The 19,202-nt window shown below is 50.0% G+C and overlaps 1 protein-coding gene across 4 annotated transcripts in view; it reads left to right on the top strand.

Annotated features, from left to right (window-relative positions):
* The window catches only part of PUM1 (pumilio RNA binding family member 1), a 101,445-nt gene that overhangs the window by 12,274 nt on the left and 69,969 nt on the right, over positions 1 to 19,202 (top strand). For all 4 annotated transcript variants that reach the window (XM_058819861.1, XM_058819862.1, XM_058819860.1 and 1 more), the window contains exon 3: positions 10,314 to 10,382. In XM_058819861.1, the coding sequence (XP_058675844.1) occupies positions 10,314 to 10,382 (69 nt within the window). The remainder of the gene's footprint in view (positions 1 to 10,313; positions 10,383 to 19,202) is intronic.

Raw genomic sequence — 19,202 nt, 5'->3', positions numbered from 1 at the left:
TCTCCATTCTGAGGATGTTTCTTGGTTGTGATTTTCTCCTCTCCATTCTGAGGATGTTTCTTGGTTGTGATTTTCTCCTCTCCATTCTGAGGATGTTTCTTGGTTCTGGTTTTCTCCTCTCCAATCTAAGGACGTTTCTTAGTTTTGATGATTTTTCTTCTTCCTGTCTCAATTCTGGTGTTCTTGTAGTAATGTTGCCTTTTTTTTTTTAGGGGTGTTTTACTAGAGAAGTATTTGGTTGGAGTTTTTTTTGTTGGTTTTTTTCATTGTAAATTGAGCAAATCTTAAAATATAGAGGCCAAATGGATATAAATGTTATATTCCCGCTTGCAGAGTGCACAGGAGTTAAAAATAAATATCCAAGGAATAATCACACTCTGGCATGTACAAATAGGGAGAACTTGGGGTCTCATCTTGTTTTCTCACAAACAAAACAAATGCTGTTGGATCTGCAGGTTGGAAAGAGACTGGAGCAGCCTGGGACAGTGGGAGGGGTCCCTGCCGAAGGCAGGGGTGGGATGAGAGGGACTTTAAGGTCCTTTCCAGCCCAAATCAGTCTGGAATTCTGGGATCTTCGAGCTGAGAAATCAGGACATTTGTCTCTGCAGAGAAATACAATAATGATATAATTTCCCACATTTCTCTGCAGCAAGAGAGATCCCCCAGCAGAGCTGGAATCCTGGGAGGCTCCTCAGGCCCTGCAGGAGCTCAGGCAGCAGCAGGAGAATCCTTGCCACCATTTGTGGTCCCAGCAGCCATCCCTGGCCAGGTGTGGGATCTCAGCACCTCAGGATGGAGGTGCAGAGTGACCGAGACCACCCTTGGGGGGCTTGGGAGTCCTGGAATGTTGCCAGAAGTGTCTGGTGGCAGGATTTTGATCCTACACAGGAAATAACACCTGTATGAGGACTGGGAGGAATTCACTGGGTGAATGGTGAAGGGATAAGTTAATTAGAGTGTAAAACACAGGGTTTAGGATTTTGGTACAGGGGGGTCTAAAGAAGTAAGATGGAGGAATTGGGGCGTGTCCTGTCCTTCTTCTTCTTCTTGGCCTCCATCTTCTGTGGTGATGGTGGCACTTTGGGATTGGTCATTACTAGAAGTGCACCGGTTAATAAGGGTAGAAGGTATTGGGGAGAAATGATAAATATTGTACACGTAACTTCGGGTATAAAGATAAGTGACCGCCCGGGGGTTTGTGGAGTGTGCCCATGGCTGGCTTGCTGTGCAGACCTCTGTCGGGCTGAAAGAAAATCTTTTAGATAAACAATTAATAAACACCGAGACCGAGACAAGATCAGAAGTCTCTCCTCGTCCTTTGAAGCGCCGGGCTCTTCAAGGCCATCCCTGGGCCTTTCCAGGCCACCTAAACAGCACAGAAAACTTACAAGCCTAAACAGCCGAGAAACCGAGCAAGTGGCATCCCTGAGCTATCTCACAGAGCATAAATCAGGCAAAGAGAAGAAAAACCCGAAAATTTACAGCCAGGCCTTTGTTTGCCAGGGTGGCAGAGAGAGGAGCTGAGGGCAGAATTCCTTGTGGGAGTGTCTGTGGGATTCCCTGGGTTGGTGTGCAGGGCTGAGGGCAGCACTGGGCTCTGTCACAGTGCAGATCAAAGGGATATTGAAATGATCCATTTGCATGGTCCAGCTCCGGGTGTTGTGGCTTTGCAGATGCCTCCTGGCCAGGAGGGGAACTGGGGGAATGAATGTTCCATCTGGGGGAGAGGAGGTGGATCCTGGGCTGGGAGCAGGGAACTTCCTGAAGGGTGGCTGTGGTGAGCTGGGGGTCGGCCTCTTTCTCCGGGCGACAACTGATAGAACAAGAGGACACAGTCTCAAGCTGCGTCAAGCGAGATGTAAGTTAGAATTAAGAAGGAAATATTTCACAGAAAGAGTGGTCAGATACTGGAATCATTTACCCAGTGAGGTGGTGGAGTCATCATCCCTTGAAGAATTCAAAAAAAGACTGGATGTGGCACTTGCTGCCATGATCTAGTTAAACAGTTAGAACATCGGCTGGACTTGATGATCTTATAGGTCTCTTCCAGTCTTGAACTTCTGTGATTCTGTGATTCTGTGAATGGGGCCAGGTGAGGAGCAGGAGTGGGAATGGGAACCTGAAGAGCTGGGCTGGCAGAGCTTTGCTTTGCTTCCCCTCTAAGAGAATTGGCTAGATATTCAATATTGGCTAAATTCAAACCCTCTTCAGTCACTGCCACCCCCAGTAAATACAGGTATTTTATCTATTTAATGTTCAACATTTAAATAAAGATTCATAAATCCAGCTTCACAGTGCACTTTTAGAGGCACTTTAGATCATCACTAGAATATTTCTTAGCTCAAATATTTCTTAGCAAGTATTTTTAATGTTCTTTTTCTCCAAAGAAATTTCTAATTAGTTTTCTGTGTTTTTTTCCCTCCTCTATGCCAGATTGTTTTAGTTCTATGTTTAATTTCACTTGCCTTTTGCTTCCTGTGAAACAGCTCTTGGATAAGGAGAAAGAAAAAGAATCCTTTGGGGCTGAGAGTGAAATTTAGCCTTGGATAGTTTGGCTGCCTGTCTGCCCAGGTGAATGTAAATTCTACATAAATGAGGATTCCTTAATATATAAAAAACTGGTGTTAAATCCCCTGGGATAGCTGAAATGTGATACAGCCCTGCACTTGGAATTTGTATGTAAAGGTCATTTTAGCAACCATATTTGCTTAATATAAGGTGCAGTATTAACACACACTGTTGACAGTAATATTTACCTAAAATTACAATTCACATGCTTTGCTGGTCGCTCTCAGGGCATGAAAAACCCCTTTGGATTATTCTAGAATAAAAAATACAGTCCTGGAAATCTGCAAGGTAAATTCCCTGTTGTTTTCATGCTAATTTGTTGGGTCTTCAGCTCGGTGTTTAGTAATCAAAAGGACAGTTTGGGGCCCTGGCTGCTGTTAATTGACCGGAGTGCAGAATCCCTTTTGACAAGTGCCATTCCCCGGGGCCGGGCTTTGCTGGGCTCCAGTGAGCTGCAGTTGGCAGCACCAGCAGTGCCCTGGATCCTGAGCTCTGGGGCTGCTGCACGTTTGGGGTCCTGGCAGTCTGTGCTTTCATGGAGTCTCAGGTGGTTTCAGGGTTCAGAAGGGACCTTGAAGCTCATCCCACCCCACCCCTGCCATGGCAGGGACACCTCCCATTGTCCCAGCCCAGCCTGGCCTTGGGCACTGCCAGGGCTCCAGGGACAGCCACAGCTGCTCTGGGCACCCTGGCACAGCCCAAACCTCTCTAACCAGGCCTTGCCAGCCTACAAACTCCTGTGGGAAATGGCACTGGGGGCACCTGGAACCAGCCAGGCAATCATTCTTTCCTTTCCTTTCTCCATTGGCTGCAATGGGTTTTGGTGCTGGTTTCCATCCTTGGTTGAGGAATGTGAATGCCAGAGTGGTTTGGGTGGGAAGGGATCTTCAATGGCAGCTGATTGCAGCCCAGGGACACCTGCCACTGTGCCAGGTGCTGCCAGCCCCAATGCCCAGCCTGGCCTTGGGCACTGCCAGGGCTCCAGGGGCAGCCACAGCTGCTCTGGCAATTCCAGCCCAGCCCCTGCCCACCCTGCCAGGGAACAATTCCCAGTTGCCAAGATCCCATCCAGCCCTGCCATTCCTGTGGCACTGGCAGCCATTCCCTGCCTCCTGTCCCTCCATCCTTGTCCCCAGTCCCTCTGCAGCTCTCCTGGAGCCCCTTCAGGCCCTGCAGGGGCTCTGAGCTCTCCTGGAGCCTTCTCCTCTCCAGGGCAGCACCCCCAGCTCTCCCAGCCTGGCTCCAGAGGGGCTCCAGCCCTGGAACATCTTTATGACCCCTGTGCTGTGTTGCAGTTTTTTACCCCAGGGGACAGCAGGGCCTGTTTGGGGTGCAGAGCTGGAGCAGGAGTGGCTCAGTCCCTGTCACTGTGTAGGGGTTGTTCCTCCATTCTCTCTCCAGGGTGATCCAGACCTGTGGATCTTTGGTGATGTCTGTTGATGACATCCGAGTCTTTGCTCTTCTGCATGAGATAACTTGGAGAACTTAAATTCATGACAGGATGTGTTCAGGGGGCTTGGAGACAGGGAATATTGTCCTCCTGGGTTTGTGGGGTGCTGGGTGAGCAGCAGGTCCCAGCACATCCCCACCTCCTGGACTTGTGCTTGGTGCCTGTCTGGTACAGCTCCATCCAATGTTCCAGACACAGACAGGGGTTGGTGTCTGGGCAGCTTTGGGACAAGGAAAACATTTGCTTCTGAGTTGTTGTCACTGAGTTTTGCGATGCTGAGGCTGTCTGATCGTGTTTAAAAGGAAAGGAAGTGCAGGTGCCCTGTGTGAGGTGGCTGCCTGACATGAATGAGCTGCTCCAGGGGCTGGAAAATCCCGGTGAGTGTGTTTGGTTCAGAGCTGCTGAGAGGCTCCTCTGCAGTGTGTGAGGTGTGGAGTGGCCACTGACCACGGGAGAAACGGCTTTGGGCTGTTGCAGTGTGCAGTACAGGAGAGCTGGAAGCATTCCATGCTTTTTGTCCTCTGGAGTAGGATTGGGTTGCTGCTCTTGGAGTTGTGAAAGGCCCCTGGAGCACCTGTGCAAGGCCAGGGGGGTTGGGAGCATCAGCAGGGTGAAATGCAGGGTCCTGCCTTGGGTCACCACAGCCCCAGCAGCTCCAGGCTGGGACAGGGCCTGGAAAGCTGTGAAAGGCCCTGAGGGTGCTGGTGACAGTCTGAGCATGGACCCAGGTGTGCCCAGGTGTGCAAGAGGCCACTGCCACCTGGGTGTGTCAGCAGGAGCAGGGCAGTGACTGTCCCTGTGCTGCCACTGCTGGGGCACCTCGTGACAGCAGAGACACTGAGGGGCTGAGAGTGTCTGGGGAAGGGTCTGGAGCCCCAGGAGAGGCTGAGGGAGCTGGGCAGGGGCTCAGCCTGGAGCAAAGGAGGCTCAGGGGGCCCTTGTGGCTCTGCACAGCTCCTGCCAGGAGGGCACAGCCGGGGGGGTCGGGCTGTGCCCCAGGGAACAGGGACAGGAGCAGAGGGAACGGCCTCAGGCTGGGCCAGGGCAGCTCAGGGTGGGCACAGCAGGAATTTCCCCATGCCAAGGGGGCTCAGGCCTTGCCAGGGGCTGCCCAGGGAGCTTTGCAGTGCCCATCCCTGCAGGTGCCCCAGCAATTCCTGGAGGTGGCACTCAGAGCTCTGGGCTGGGGACAGGGTGGCATCAGCTGGGACTCGATGTCCTTGGAGACCTCAGTGATCTGGGAGAATGAATGAAGTTTGGAGGTCTGACAAAGAGGAATTTGCAGTGAGCAATCCAGCTGTGCCTCAGGGATGTGCATTAGGAATCCAGCTGTGTCTGTTGGGTGTACAATGGGAATCCAGCTGTGCCTGGTGGGTGTGCACTGGGAATCCAGCTGTGTCCTGGTGTGCAGTGAGGAATCCAGCTGTGCCTCAGGGATGTGAATGAAGAAATCCAGCTGGGCCTCAGGGATGTGCACTGGGAATCCAGCTGTGCCTCAGGGATGTGCAGTGAGGAATCCAGCTGTGTCTGTTGGGTGTACAATGGGAATCCAGCTGTGTCTGGTGGGTGAGCAGTGGGAACCCAGCTGTGTCAGGGTGTGCAGTGGGAATCCAGCTGTGTCTTGCTTTGCCCCGTGTTTTTCAGCAGAGAGGTGGAGCTGGTGCAGAGCAGGGGCTGCATTCCCCCAGCCTCAGGAGATGCAGTGATCCCGTGGTTGATCCTGTGATTTTGCCCCAGTTTCTCAGCATGGCTGGTGCTGAATCCCACTTTGGGATGTGTGCTCCCATGGGGCAGGCAGGGAATGTTTCTGAGTCAGTGGAGTGGCTGGAGCTGGAGTGTGTTACAGTGACACACATTCCTGTGTTAGTGTGGAAATTGTTCTTCTTGAATGAGGTTTACATAACTGCTGAGTGCATGCACACGTTCATGGCGAGGGGAGGGATGTTTTGTGCAGTGAACTCCTTCCAGAGCGTGGTGCTCGTGTCCAGAGCCTCCATTTAGTGGAGTGGGGTGCCATGGTGTTGTGAGCGGAGGGGAGGAGCTCTCTCCTCCTCAGGGAGGCAGCAGCTCCTGTGGGACGTGCACTCTGCATCCCCTCCCAGAGCCTTGGGGTGCTGCTGGCTGAGAGCAGAGGGAGTCAGCTTTGCTTGGATCACTTCCCAAGGGATTGGGATTCCAGCTGTCCTCTCCTTGTGTGATTCCTGAAGGTTGTGGGGCTCGCCTCTCCCTGCCAGGATGTCACAGCAGCTCCAGGTGTCAGGGCATCGCTGCCTCGTGCAGCCGATTGATCCTGGCGTTGTCTTCTGGATTTCTTTCCAATCTCTGCTTCAGTGCTGAGCCACATTTTCTGCTAATCAAATCCAATCATTGTCAGTGCTCATCTGGAGAGAAGTTCTGTCTCTGTGCACCTCCTTGTTTCTTGTGTTGACACCACCCTGGCTCTGCTCTGTGCTCAGAGCTCAGGGATCAGTACCAGGAACAGATCCTGATGAGGTGGAAGAGCAGCTCTGTTGTTTAATGGCCATTGCAGAGGAATCCCTGACTTTGGAATGCAGAAATGTTGGAATGGAAGTCATGGCTTTGTGTTCTGCTGTTTCAGACACTTTGTTCTTGAAGGAGCCCTGTGATATTTGTGTGCTGTGAGGTGAAAATGTGTTGCTGTTTAACATTACAGGCACTGAGAAATGGGGAAAGGATCCTTTGGGTGCAGTCTTTGAAAATCAAATAAATAGATCTAATGATCAATGAAGGTAAAGAAAATGTGTGAGTGAAAGAGCTGGATAATTGCTGTTTATGGGCACTTTGAGCACAGAGTGGCCAAAATCAGGCACAACGACCTGATTTGCAAAATGCTTTTATCCATATTTGTTAAGATTCTTGAAAGAGATATTATAAGGCATGTGAAATATCTGTGAATGAATAATTTCTTCATTTCCTCACATCTGGTAGCTGATAGAAAAAGCAATTTTTATTTTCTGCTTTTCATCATGGCTGGGGTGAGGGATACTGGGGAAGTGATGGGGACAGCCTGTCCCTCCTGTGACATTGTCCAGGAGCCACCAAGTCATCTGCAGGGCTGGAGCACCTCTGCTGAGAGAATTGGGATTGTTCAGCCTGGGAAAGGGAAGGTTTGGGGTGATTTCATTGTGGCTTTCCAGTGCCTGCAGAGAACAATGGAGAAGGGGCTGGGGGAGATGGCTTCAAACTGACGGAGGATAGATTTAAATTGGATACCTGGGAGAAATTATTCCCTGGCAGGGTGGGGAGGGCCTGGGATAGAATTCCCAGAGCAGCTGTCCAGGGCTGGGTTGGACAGGGCTTGGAGCACATGAGACAGTGGGAGGTGTCCCTGCCATGCCAGGGGTGGGATTTAATGTCCCTTCCTACCCAAACCATTCCATGTTGACCAAATCAGATAAAAATATCACTTAACATCCTTTTGGATTTAGCTGGGAATGCAGTGATTGGATCTTTGTAGCAGCTCTGTTTTGAGGTTCCCCCAGCTCAGCTTCAGTCCTGGGAGAGGATTTGTTTTGGGGAAGCTGCTGGGCACACTCTGATACTGCAGCACCACTTCCAGCAGGACCAGGACCTTGGGATTATTTTTATTTCTATTCTAAAATAATATTCTGTAGATCTCAAGTAAGAAAATATTCTATAGATCTCATCTAAGATAATATTCTATAGATCTCATCTAAGATAATATTCTATAGATCTCAACTAAGACAATATTCTGTAGATCTCAACTAAGACAATATTTTAGAGAAGTCAACTAAGACAGTATTCTGCACATCTCAACTAAGATAATATTCTGGAGATCTAAACTAAGACAGTATTTTATAGATCTCAACCTAAACAATATTCTATAGATCTCAACTAAGACAATATTCTGCCTTTGTGTGGCTTCTGAGGTTTGCTGGGACAGCTGTGAGTTCACATCACCTTCTGAATCTCTCTGTGCAGCTTCTCCATTCCTCAGATGTCTGATGGAAATAATAATTTGCTGTGTGCCAGCTCTGCGGTTTGGCACATCTGGAGGTTGCAGCGCTTTCCATGAGTTCAGCTTGAAGTGCTCCATGGAAGAATTTGGTCCCAGTGACGTTGGTGTGGCAGGAGGCAGCTGAGCTGTGTCCCTGCAGGGCAGGGGAGCCCCTGTGGCTGCAGTTTTGGGAAGGGTTTCACTTGGTGTCACTGCCCGACGTGACAAATGTCACTGCAGAAGGTGGCAAGGCTGAGGCAGAACTGAAAATAACTGAGGTACAGTAACAAGAGGTTTTTAAACTGGGATTCTGAGTGAGTGACCCCTGAGGATTTGCAAATCATGTAAATATCTACTAAATAATTCACTAATATACCGCTAATCTTTTGCAAAGTGCGATGGCCACAAAATAGAAGAATTTAGACTGGAGGGGATTTCTAGAGGTTAATGTGGTGCTTTCTTCTGTCTGATTCTTAGATGAGATCTATAAAATACTATCTTCGTTGAGATCTCCAGAATATTCTCTTAGTTGAGATGTGCAGAATATTCTTCTAGTTGAAATCTCCAGATTATTGTCAGTTGAAATCTCCAGAATATTGTCTTAGTTGAAGTCTCCAGAATATTGTCTTAGTTGAGATCTATAAAATACTGTTTTAGTTTAGATCTCCAGAATATTATCTTAGTTGAGATGTGCAGAATATTGTCTTAGTTGAGATCTGTAGAATATTGTCTTAGATGAGATCTATAGAATATTATCTTAGATGAGATCTATAGAATATTTTCTTACTTGAGATCTACAGAATATTATTTTAGAATAGAAATAAAAATAATCCCAAGGTCCTGGTCCTGCTGGAAGTGGTGCTGCAGTATCAGAAGTCATGGTGGAGGTCAGTGATGGTGGTGTGACATTCCAGTGCTGGTTACTGGTGGGCCACGAGCATCTGGACAATTTTTGGGATTTTTTAGTCCTGTAATTCACTCAGCAGGGATTGCTGAGCCCCTTGCTCAGCCTGGCAGGGCTCTGTGCAGAGCCAGGACTGAACCCTGGGTGTAAACCTGCAGCATGCTGCAAGGAGCCTGGATCAGTGTGGGCATTACTCATTAAAAACTTGATAAACTCCTTTTTAAAAGCTTGATAAACTCCTCCCTGCTGAGCACAGAGGTGCCTCAGCCCTGCTGGGCTGCAGGGAGTGTGTAAACACTGAGTAGGAGGGGAGTTAGTGCTGTTGTGCAGGGTGTTGGTGGTGCTGGGACACTGCAGTGGGACAGGGGAGGGCAGTCACCTGCTCCATCCCAGCACGTGCCTCAGCTGATGGGCTTTGGCCTCGAGTCCAGAGTTGGGGTTTCTTTTTGAGTTTGCTTCCTCCTGTGTGCTCAGCAGCTGAGATTTGACAATGAGAAGCAGGAGAAGGATTTTCCCGCAGTTTCAGCATTTCCAGTCCATGTCAGATACTGATCCCTGCTCTGGGACAGGGACAGCAGCCAGGGCACGGCTGGGGCTGGGCCAGGGCAGCTCAGGCTGGAGATCAGGGCAAGGCTCTTCCCCCAGAGGGTGCTGGCACTGCCCAGGCTGCCCAGGCAATGGGCACGGCCCCGAGGCTGCCAGAGCTCCAGGGATGCCCAGGCTGGGGTTGGTGGGTTCAGGAGCTGGATCAGTGATCCCTGTGGATATTCCAGCCCAGGATGCCCAGGGTGGGATTGCTGAGGGTCTGGGCAAGGACAGGAGCTGGACTTAGATCATCCTTGTGGATCCATTCTGTGCTTCTGTCAATTTATTTATCCAACAGTTTCAAGTTTATGCTTTATTTTTCTGTTCTAAATGACTCAGTTTTCATCAAATTAAAGTGTTGTTTTTTTCTGCCTCGTGTCATTGTAACCTGTAAATTTGTAAAGGTAATTTACATTGTAAATTTGCCAGGTTTATACAGGAGATTTTCCTTGATTCCCACCTGAAACGATGCTGGCTCCTCATGCCTCGAGTCCCTCACCTGAAACCACTGTGAAATATGAGCAGAAACAGTTGTGTTAAGGCTTTGTGTGTCTTAAAAGTAATTGCTGGTTGTTCCTTTCCTGTGCATGTATAAATCTAACACACAGGAATAAATCTGTGTGTAATAATACATGTGTGTGTATAATAATGAAAGTATAGAAATGTTGTAACTGCTGACAGTGTTAAAGGTAAGTCATCCTTGGAGCTCCATAACCTTGTTACAGGCTCTTAGTCTGGAGCAAAAAAATGGCTCTAAACTGTGATTATAATAAAAATAGCAGCACAGAAAAGCATTTCTCATGGCCTGTTCTCCCCTCTGTGGACAGGTGCGTTCCATGGATGAGCTGAATCACGACTTCCAAGCGCTGGCTCTGGAGGGACGGGCTATGGGAGAGGTAAGTGAGAGGCCTGGGGAAAAAAATCTGTGTTTTGGGAGGGGGAAAAATGAAATAGCAGCTTTTGGAGGCTGCTGGGTGAGTGTGATGCTGAGGGCTCTCTGTTCTGTCTGTGTATGTGTGAGTGTGAGTCTGTGTGTGCTTGATCCAACTCCAAACCTGCCAGGCCCCAAACCTGCCGGGCCCCAAACCTGCCAGGCTGGAATCCATCTCAGAGGGAGGAACAGTTCAACTTGCACCTCTTGGCTCATCCAGCAGGAGAGAGTGGCTGCACAACAACAGCTCGAAATCCAGCTAGGGACAGGTGTCCCAAGCCTTGAGCAGGTTTATTTTGGGATTCACTGAACTCAGACCTCGTTGGGCTGTGGGGCATTGTCTGCTGCTCTGTTTCCAGTCCTGGCCACCTTTTTTTGGCTCTTACAGAAAGGCCAGGGCTGTGTTTAATGTTTGGAGTAACTGGGCAGGGTGAGCCCAGGAGGGATAAGAGCAGGGCACAGATAATGGCCCTGCAGCTGGAACTTCACAGATTCCCAGCCAGAGTTAATTTAATCTCTCACAGTAGCAAGGAGGTGGCAGACTTAGGGGGAAATCCCCACTGGTGTTCTTGGAAAAAAGGGAATTTATCTGTTTTTGGAGTGACCTGAAAGAGTAGCTTGTTCCTGTAGGTTCCTGGAAGTTGGATGGAAAGACTTCCTTGCCTTGCCTGGTTCCTTCTGCCTTTAGTGAGTCCCTTGTGGAAGGACAGAGGAGAAAATCATGGCTGGTAGGAGGATGTTCATGTGTGGCAGCTCAGCTTGATGCAAGTCTGATGCTCCTTTTAAGCTCAGACCAGTTTATTTCCTCAATGTTTAATTCATCCTGTGCATGAGCCAGGTGTAAAAAATAAAAACCTTGGAACCCTGAAGTTGCTGTTTTGGAGAAAAAGAGCAAACCGGGACTGTGGTGTGGTGGGATTCATAGGGAAGTTCCCTCTCTCAGGTCAAAGACCTTCCTTCCTTCCTTCCTTCCTTCCTTCCTTCCTTCCTTCCTTCCTTCCTTCCTTCCTTCCTTCCTTCCTTCCTTCCTTCCTTCCTTCCTTCCTTCCTTCCTTCCTTCCTTCCTTCCTTCCTTCCTTCCTTCCTTCCTTCCTTCCTTCCTTCCTTCCTTCCTTCCTTCCTTCCTTCCTTCCTTCCTTCCTTCCTTCCTTCCTTCCTTCCTTCCTTCCTTCCTTCCTTCCTTCCTTCCTTCCTTCCTTCCTTCCTTCCTTCCTTCCTTCCTTCCTTCCTTCCTTCCTTCCTTCCTTCCTTCCTTCCTTCCTTCCTTCCTTCCTTCCTTCCTTCCTTCCTTCCTTCCTTCCCTTCCCTTCCCTTCCCTTCCCTTCCCTTCCCTTCCCTTCCCTTCCCTTCCCTTCCCTTCCCTTCCCTTCCCTTCCCTTCCCTTCCCTTCCCTTCCCTTCCCTTCCCTTCCCTTCCCTTCCCTTCCTTTCCTTCCTTTCCTTCCTTTCCTTCCTTCTCTTCCCCCTTTCCTTTTTTCTCTTCCCCTTTTCCTTCTTTCTCTTCCCCCTTTCCTCCTTCCCCCTTTCCTCCTTCCCCCTTGCCTTCCTTCTCTTCCCCTTGCCTTCCTTCTCTTCCCCCTTTCCTTCTCTCCCCTTTCTTCTGTAGAAAACCATAATCCAGGGTTGGATTTTGATGTGACTTGAGAACAAAATCCATTTCTCCAGGTTGGGTTAATTTACCCTAAGACCATTGACTAAGAGGAGGTGAAAATGATTTTCAAAGCAGCAAACCTGACATTACAAACCTGCCTGAAGCTGCTGCACAGCAGCTGCTGTGCTCCATGTGCAGCTTGCCTGTGGAATGCTGGGGGTGGGAATGTTCTGAGTTGGTGACACCTCATTTGGGCAGGAGGTTCATTCCCAGGCTGGCTGGGAGCAGGTTCACAATGAGCACAGAACTCGTTTGCTTGTCAGGACACAAGGTCACAGGGCTGGAATGCCTGAAGGAATTCCTAAAAATGCTGAGTTCTCCCAGCTTTTGGTTTATTTAGGCATTTCTGAGAGGAGCCAGTTTGGGTTTGTGTTTTGGAGCTTTGCCTCCCAGTGATGACTCATTTTTTTTTCCCTTCTTGTAACTGTGATGCAGAAAGTTTTGGCAATGACATTTTTTTTTGTCACTGGGCTTTTCCACATGCTGGGTTTTTTGGGAAAGGTGACATCTCACCCTTCTCTTTCAGCTAAACCACTATTTCTTGTTTCTTTTGGGACTTTTCTCCCTCAGTCTCACAGTTTCCATTCTTTACCCATTGAATTTTCTCTGTATTTCTCCAAGGGTGATTTCAGGAGATCCCACAGGATCTGTTTTGGCTTTCAGGACCATGGTCCTCACCTGGATTTTGTGCAGTTTGGATGCCTTAACAAGGCACTTGTGGTTTCCACCCCTTCTGCTCCTGGAATGAGAAGGAAACTTGGGGAGAAAGTCAGAGAGTCTGAAATAAATGACAGTGGAATAAATTGATAGTGGAGAAAGATGAGGAAGAGCATTTCTGCATTTAATGTTAGATTTCTTTTATCTTCTCATTTCCTTGCTCCTTGTTAAGCACAGTCATGATTTCAGTGATGGAAGGAGTTTGTGAACACATCAGAGCAGTTTGTTAAAGAGCACTGTCAAACAGTGAAATCTCTTATCTATCCTGCTCTCAAAATGTAGATAATGCTTGGAGATCAACAGATATCCTTATCTGGGAGCATTAAGAATAATTTAAAGCACCCACAACTTTCTTCTCTCTTGGGGCTGTTTCCATCCTCAGACTCCCAGCCTCACATTCCTGAATTTCCAATGAATGGAAGTGCAATATTTTCTCAAGCAGGGATTGAAAAGGGTCCCAGAGCCCCCTTTTCTCCACTCTGACCTGTGAAAGCTTTGTGCTGTTGGTAATGACTGCTCAGTAATGCTGAAAGCAGCTCTGGGGCAGGGGATGTTGTCCCTCTGTTCCAGCACCATGTCCAGGCTGTTCTGTGGGATGAAGAACTCACCTTGGAGCTTTGTCTGGCAGCTCCATGTGGGGTTTTGGTGCTGTGGCTCAGCCCAGCACATCTGGCCCTTGATCCCACAGCACTGACCTTTATCTTTGCCTTAACACAAGTTCCTTTTCTCCCCAGCTCCAGGATGGGAGCTGCATGTCTGCTTTTCCTCGCTGAAATCCCTTGGGTTTCATTGTCCCTTTGCAGCAGGGAATGTGGCTGCAGTGTCTGTGGGGACACAGAGGGGCTCTGGGTGCAGCTGGGTTTGTCCCCAACCCTCTCAGGCATTTGGAGTAGGTTGTGCAAAGTCTGTCTGGAGTCGGGAGCAGCTGGGTGAGGTGCTGGTGAAACTTAATCCGAGGGTGGGAGGAGGATGGGGACACAGAGCCATGAGGCAACCGGAGGTGCTTGACTCAAACTGGAGTGCTGGGGTAGCAGGGAATTGCAGCCTGCCCTGGAACAGAAATGCTGGTAAGAAATAATTGTGCATTTCACTGAAAGTGTTGAATTCCTGCTGGGCTGCTGCCCTTGCAGTGCTGGGATCACTGAGTGTGGCAGTGAAATTCCTGCAGCCCCTGGGGATCCTTGTAGGGGAACTGTGGGACGTCAGAACCTGGAGAGGCAGGGACAGGGATAGGGGACAGCAGCCAGGGAGCTGGGCCAGGGCTGCTCAGGCTGAGATCAGGGCAAGGTTCTTCCCCCAGAGGGTGCTGGCACTGCCCAGGGAATGGGCACGGCCCTGAGGCTGCCAGAGCTCCAGGGATGCCCTGGCTGGGGGTGTTGGGGTCCAGGAGCTGGATAAATCCTCCCTGTGGATATTCCAGCCCAGGATATTCCATGATTCTGTGCCCATGTCCATGGTTAATGCCACATTGGTGCAGCTGGGCAGGTTCTGGAGAAGCCCCTTGAGAGGGACACAGTCCCAGTGGTGCTGAGACTGGGGCTGGACACTTCTGCACCTGGATTAAAGAAAACAATCACAAACCAAACAAAAATGAAGGAAAAAACCACTCCAAACTAAACTCCTGTACCTCTGCTTTCCATGCTACTGATGTGCTGCGTTCCCATAAATTTATGATTTAGTGGCCCCATAAATTGACGATTCATTGGCAGCTGGGGAGTCCTGGCAGTTGGGAATAATGTTTGGGTTGGATTTTCCAGTTTCCCAGCACTGGCAGTGCTGAAAATGGGAGTGGAGCCAGGATGGAGATGAGAACTGTGGGATGGGGGTAGAGATGGGAACAGGATGGAGATGGGAACAGTGGGGTTGGGATGGAGATGGGATCAGTGGGGTTGGGATGGAGATGGGATCAGTGGGGCTGGGATGGAGATGGGAACAGTGGGACTGGGATGGAGATGGGAGCTGTGGGGTTGGGATGGAGATGGGAACAGTGGGGCCAGGATGGAGATGGGAGCTGTGGGGTTGGGATGGAAATGGGAACAGTAGAGCAAGGCTGGTGATGGTGCAACAGCAGCTCCCCTGGCACTTCAGGAAAGCTCAGGGCAGGGCTGGGAGCAGATGGAGCAGAAGGAATGGTCAGACATTCCCAATCCTGTGCTCCCTTTCCTGTTCTGTCCCCAGAGCTGTGAGCAGTGTGAGTCCCAGAGCAGGCAGGGAATGCCAGTTCCTTGCAGGGCAGTGCCAGGGGCTGTCCTAGGGCAGTGCCAGGGATGTGCAGCGCAGTGCAGGGCTGGCACTGCTGCTGGGTTCTCTCCTCCCCTTGCAGGGCTGGCACAGCTGGCACTGCTGCCAGGTGCTCCCCTCCCTGCCCGAGCTGCTGATAACATCTGCAGTACAAAGCAGGACCTGCACACATCTTGAACACCCTCTCTGCCTTCCCTACCTGTTGCTGCAGACAAACCCAGCCAGCTCTGCGCTGCACAGATGGCTGCTTTTATCTTAATATTTGCTTTGTCTGAAGGGGATCAGTTTTCTTAATTTGTCTAATTCATAATCCCATCTCAGTGGGATCTCTGTGCCCTGGCTGCTGGAAGAATTGCTTTTGTTGATGATGGGTAAGTCCTCCCCTCCTCCCTGCTCTGCCAAATTGAATATTGGCCTAACTGGTAAGTCCTTTGTAAGAGGGCTTAGCAGGATTATTTTCATACTGGATAGGGTCAATTTTAATAAAAACCAGGGAATGAATAAACCACTCTGATTCTAAACCACTGCTTGTTCTTTTGAAATGTCCAACCTGCACAACTGCATGAGAGTCACTTAAAATACCCTTTTTTTTTTCTTTCTTCCCTTGCAACTGACAACTTTCCCTGAGGAAAAAATCATTATCTTAGCAGCCTGTTGCATAATTGCAGCTGCTTGCTGCTTGCTAATGCTCTGTGTTAGTTGGAGCAGCACTTGACAGAACAAAGCCCCCTCCCCTGTTAGCATCTGTTAATACTGGATTTGGGGTTTCCCTGATATCTGGAATCTCAGTGTGAGGTGAAATTCTCTCCTCTGTTTCTGCTGATGCAGAAGTTCCAGTTGGAAATTTGGTGCTTCTGGAGGGGAAAGGTTAAACTGGAGGGGACAGGGCTGGGGTTTGTGCAGAACACAGTGAGAATGAAAATGTTTTGTGACCCTTGGGTGTGATTCACTGCAAAATTCAGAAGGTGTTGGGGTGCAGTTCTGCAGGTAAAGGTTTTGTTTTCCTTAGGAAAGGTGTAGAGGAGAGCAGGGCAGAGAGGGCAGGGCTGGATTAGCTGCAGATCCCTCTCCAGCAGGAAATGCTGGTGCAGCCCTGGGTGTGCTGGAGAATCCCAGAGTGCTGTGGGTGGGGAGGGGTCTCAGAGCCCACCCAGTGCCACCCCAGGGACATCTCCCACTGTGCCAATGTCCAGCCTGGCCTTGGGCACTGCCAGGGCTCCAGGGGCAGCCACAGCTGCTCTGGCAATTCCAGCCCAGCCCCTGCCCACCCTGCCAGGGAGGGATTTCTTCCCAAGTCGAAATAAAGGATGAGAGGGGTTTGGGCCCTGCAGGACAGGGCAGAGGCAGGAAAAGAATGAGCAGAACAATAATTTCCAACCTTAGCAATTCCATGATTTTCTTTCCAGGGATACAGGAGAGGGACTGGGGATAAGGATGGAGGGACAGGAGGCAGGGAATGGCTGCCAGTGCCAGAGGGCAGGGCTGGATGGGATCTTGGGAACTGGGAATTGTTCCCTGGCAGGGTGGGCAGGGGCTGGGCTGGAATTGCCAGAGCAGCTGTGGCTGCCCCTGGAGCCCTGGCAGTGCCCAAGGCCAGGCTGGGCATTGGGGCTGGCAGCACCTGGCACAGTGGCAGGTGGCCCTGGGCTGCAATCAGCTGCCATTGAAGATCCCTTCCCACCCAAACCACTCTGGCATTCACATTCCTGAACCAAGGATGGAAACCAGCACCAAAACCCATTGCAGCAAATGGAGAAAGGAAAGGAAAGAATGATTGCCTGGCTGGTTCCAGGTGCCCCCAGTGCCATTTGCCACAGGGGGTTTGTAGGCTGGTAAGGCCTGGTTAGAGAGGTTTGGGCTGTGCCAGGGTGCCCAGAGCAGCTGTGGCTGCCCCTGGAGCCCTGGCAGTGCCCAAGGCCAGGCTGGAGCACCTGGCACAGTGGGAGGTGTCCTTGCCATGGCAGGGGTGGCACTGGAGGGGATTTAAGGTCCTTCCCACCCAAACCATTCTGGGATTCATTGATTTTGAGCTGTGGCTGCAGAACATTTTGTGTCCTGCACTGTGAGGTGTTGTCAGGGGAAATAGGAAGTGTTTAATTGCAGCTAAAATTCAGTTGAATCAGTTTGTGCTGCTTTCTGTTCAAAATTCCTTGCAATGCCATGAGCAGAGTTGTTATTTCTGCACTGTGGCAGGAGCAGGAATAAAAATAGCTGTGTTTGAAGAAGTATGGGAATGACAGAAGCTTAAAAGAATTTGCAGGACACCTGAGGTGTGCTGGTGTTTATAAATACTGGAGAGCAGTGCCTTGGCTTGTCCCCCCCTCCTGGTGCAGATGGAGGAGCAGGTTCAGCTGTGTTTGGGAATGATTGTTGTTCATGGCAGCCCCCTGCCCTCCCATTGGGGTTATTTTGGGATGGCAGGAAGGGGAGCATGGGGCAGGGTCCCTGCTTTTATCCTGGAGCAGCCTGAAACATGCTGAGGGTGTGAGGAGAAATCCTGCCTGGAATCACTGCAGACTGATTGGTTTTGTAAACAAACAGCTTTGTTGAGTTGGGGAGGAAAGGAGAGCACAACTTTGTGATTGTGCTTTAAACCAGCTCAGGAGAGCTGTGAAATCAATTCTTGCTGCTTTCTCTGCATCCAGCAGCTGATTTACTCCTCAAGTTCAGCCTTAGATCTGCACTTCTGCTGCTGGAGTTATCAGCAGGAGTTGGTATCAGTCTGGATATTGAATTTGATATCAATCAGGGGATGGAATTTGATATCAAATCAAGATATTGAAGTGGTTATCAGGATATTTAATTTGCTATCAGTCAGGGTATTGAAACAGATAGCAATCAGGATTTATCAGCACTCCTGATCCAGAGGGGAGATCCCCAGGGCTGATGATTCTTGTTTGTTCCACGGTAATTTCAGGCACATTCAGGTTCTTTTCATCTTCAGTGCCTTGAGTTTTATCCCAGCTTGAGGCAGGGCTCATTTCATGGTTAATTTGCTGGGAATTCCATCCATCCCATCCAGAGGATTTCCTGGGATATTGTCCCCTTGTCACCTCAGGGCTGGAAATTCCCGGTGTGGAGGTGATCCCTGGTGAAGCTGTTCCTAAATCCCCTAAAGAACAGGAGGAAGGGTCAGGAGAGGGATGGAGGGACAGGAGCCAGGGAATGGCTGCCAGTGCCAGAGGGCAGGGCTGGATGGGAGATTGGGAATTGGGAATTGTTCCCTGGCAGGGTGGGCAGGGGCTGGGATGGAAATCCCAGAGCAGCTGTTCTCTCTGTCGCCTCCAGAGCCAGCACCCCTGGGCTGTCCCAGCTCAGGGTGCCTCTGTGCCATTCCCAGGAGCTTTTCCTGGTCTATCCCAGCTCAGGGTGCTTCTGTCCCATTCCCAGGGAGCTTTTCCTGGTCTATCCCAGCTCAGGGTGCCTCTGTCCCATTCCACACGTGGCAGGTGCTGCCCTCCCTCCCATCAGTGTTTCCAAAGAACCCCTGCAGCTCCAGAGTCCCCAGCAGAAGGAGAAATGGGAGTTACTGAGCTTTCTTGTCCCTCCAGCATAAGGAGTAGTGGGGATTCTGAGCTTTCTTATCCCTGATTTTCTGTCCCTCCAACAGAAGGAGAAATGGGAATTCCTGAGGTTTCCTGTCCCCCGAGCAAAAGGAGAAATGGGAACTCCTGAGCTTTCCTATCCTTGATTTCCTGTCCCTTCAGCATAAGGAGAAATGGGACCTCCTGAGGTTTTTCTATCCCTGATTTCCTGTCCCTCCAGCAGAAGGAGAAATGGAAATGCCTGGGTTTTCCTATCCCTGATTTCCTGTCCCTCCAGCAGAAGGAGAAATGGGAGCTCCTGAGCTTTCCTGTCCCCGATTTCCTGTCCCTCCAGCATAAGGAGAAATGGGAATTCCTGAGCTTTCCTGTCCCTCCAGCAGAAGGAGAAATGGAAATTCCCAAGCTTTCCTATCCTTGATTTCCTGTCTCCCCAGCAAAAGGAGAAGTGGGAATCCCTGAGCTTTCCCATCCCTGATTCCCTGTCCCTCCAGCAGCAGCTCCCATTGGCAGGCAGGAATTTATTCCCACGTGATCTCAGGAAAACTCTCAATATTTTCCCCTCTTTATTTCCCCTGTGAGTGCAGAGAGGCTGCAGAGTGTCTGTGAGTGTGTCTGATGTGTGGGGGCTCCTG

The sequence above is a fragment of the Ammospiza caudacuta genome, chromosome 25 (genome assembly GCF_027887145.1).
Source record: "Ammospiza caudacuta isolate bAmmCau1 chromosome 25, bAmmCau1.pri, whole genome shotgun sequence".
Lineage (NCBI taxonomy): Eukaryota > Metazoa > Chordata > Aves > Passeriformes > Passerellidae > Ammospiza > Ammospiza caudacuta.
Note: the sequence above shows the minus strand (reverse complement) of the source record. Positions and strands in the feature narration are given on the sequence as shown.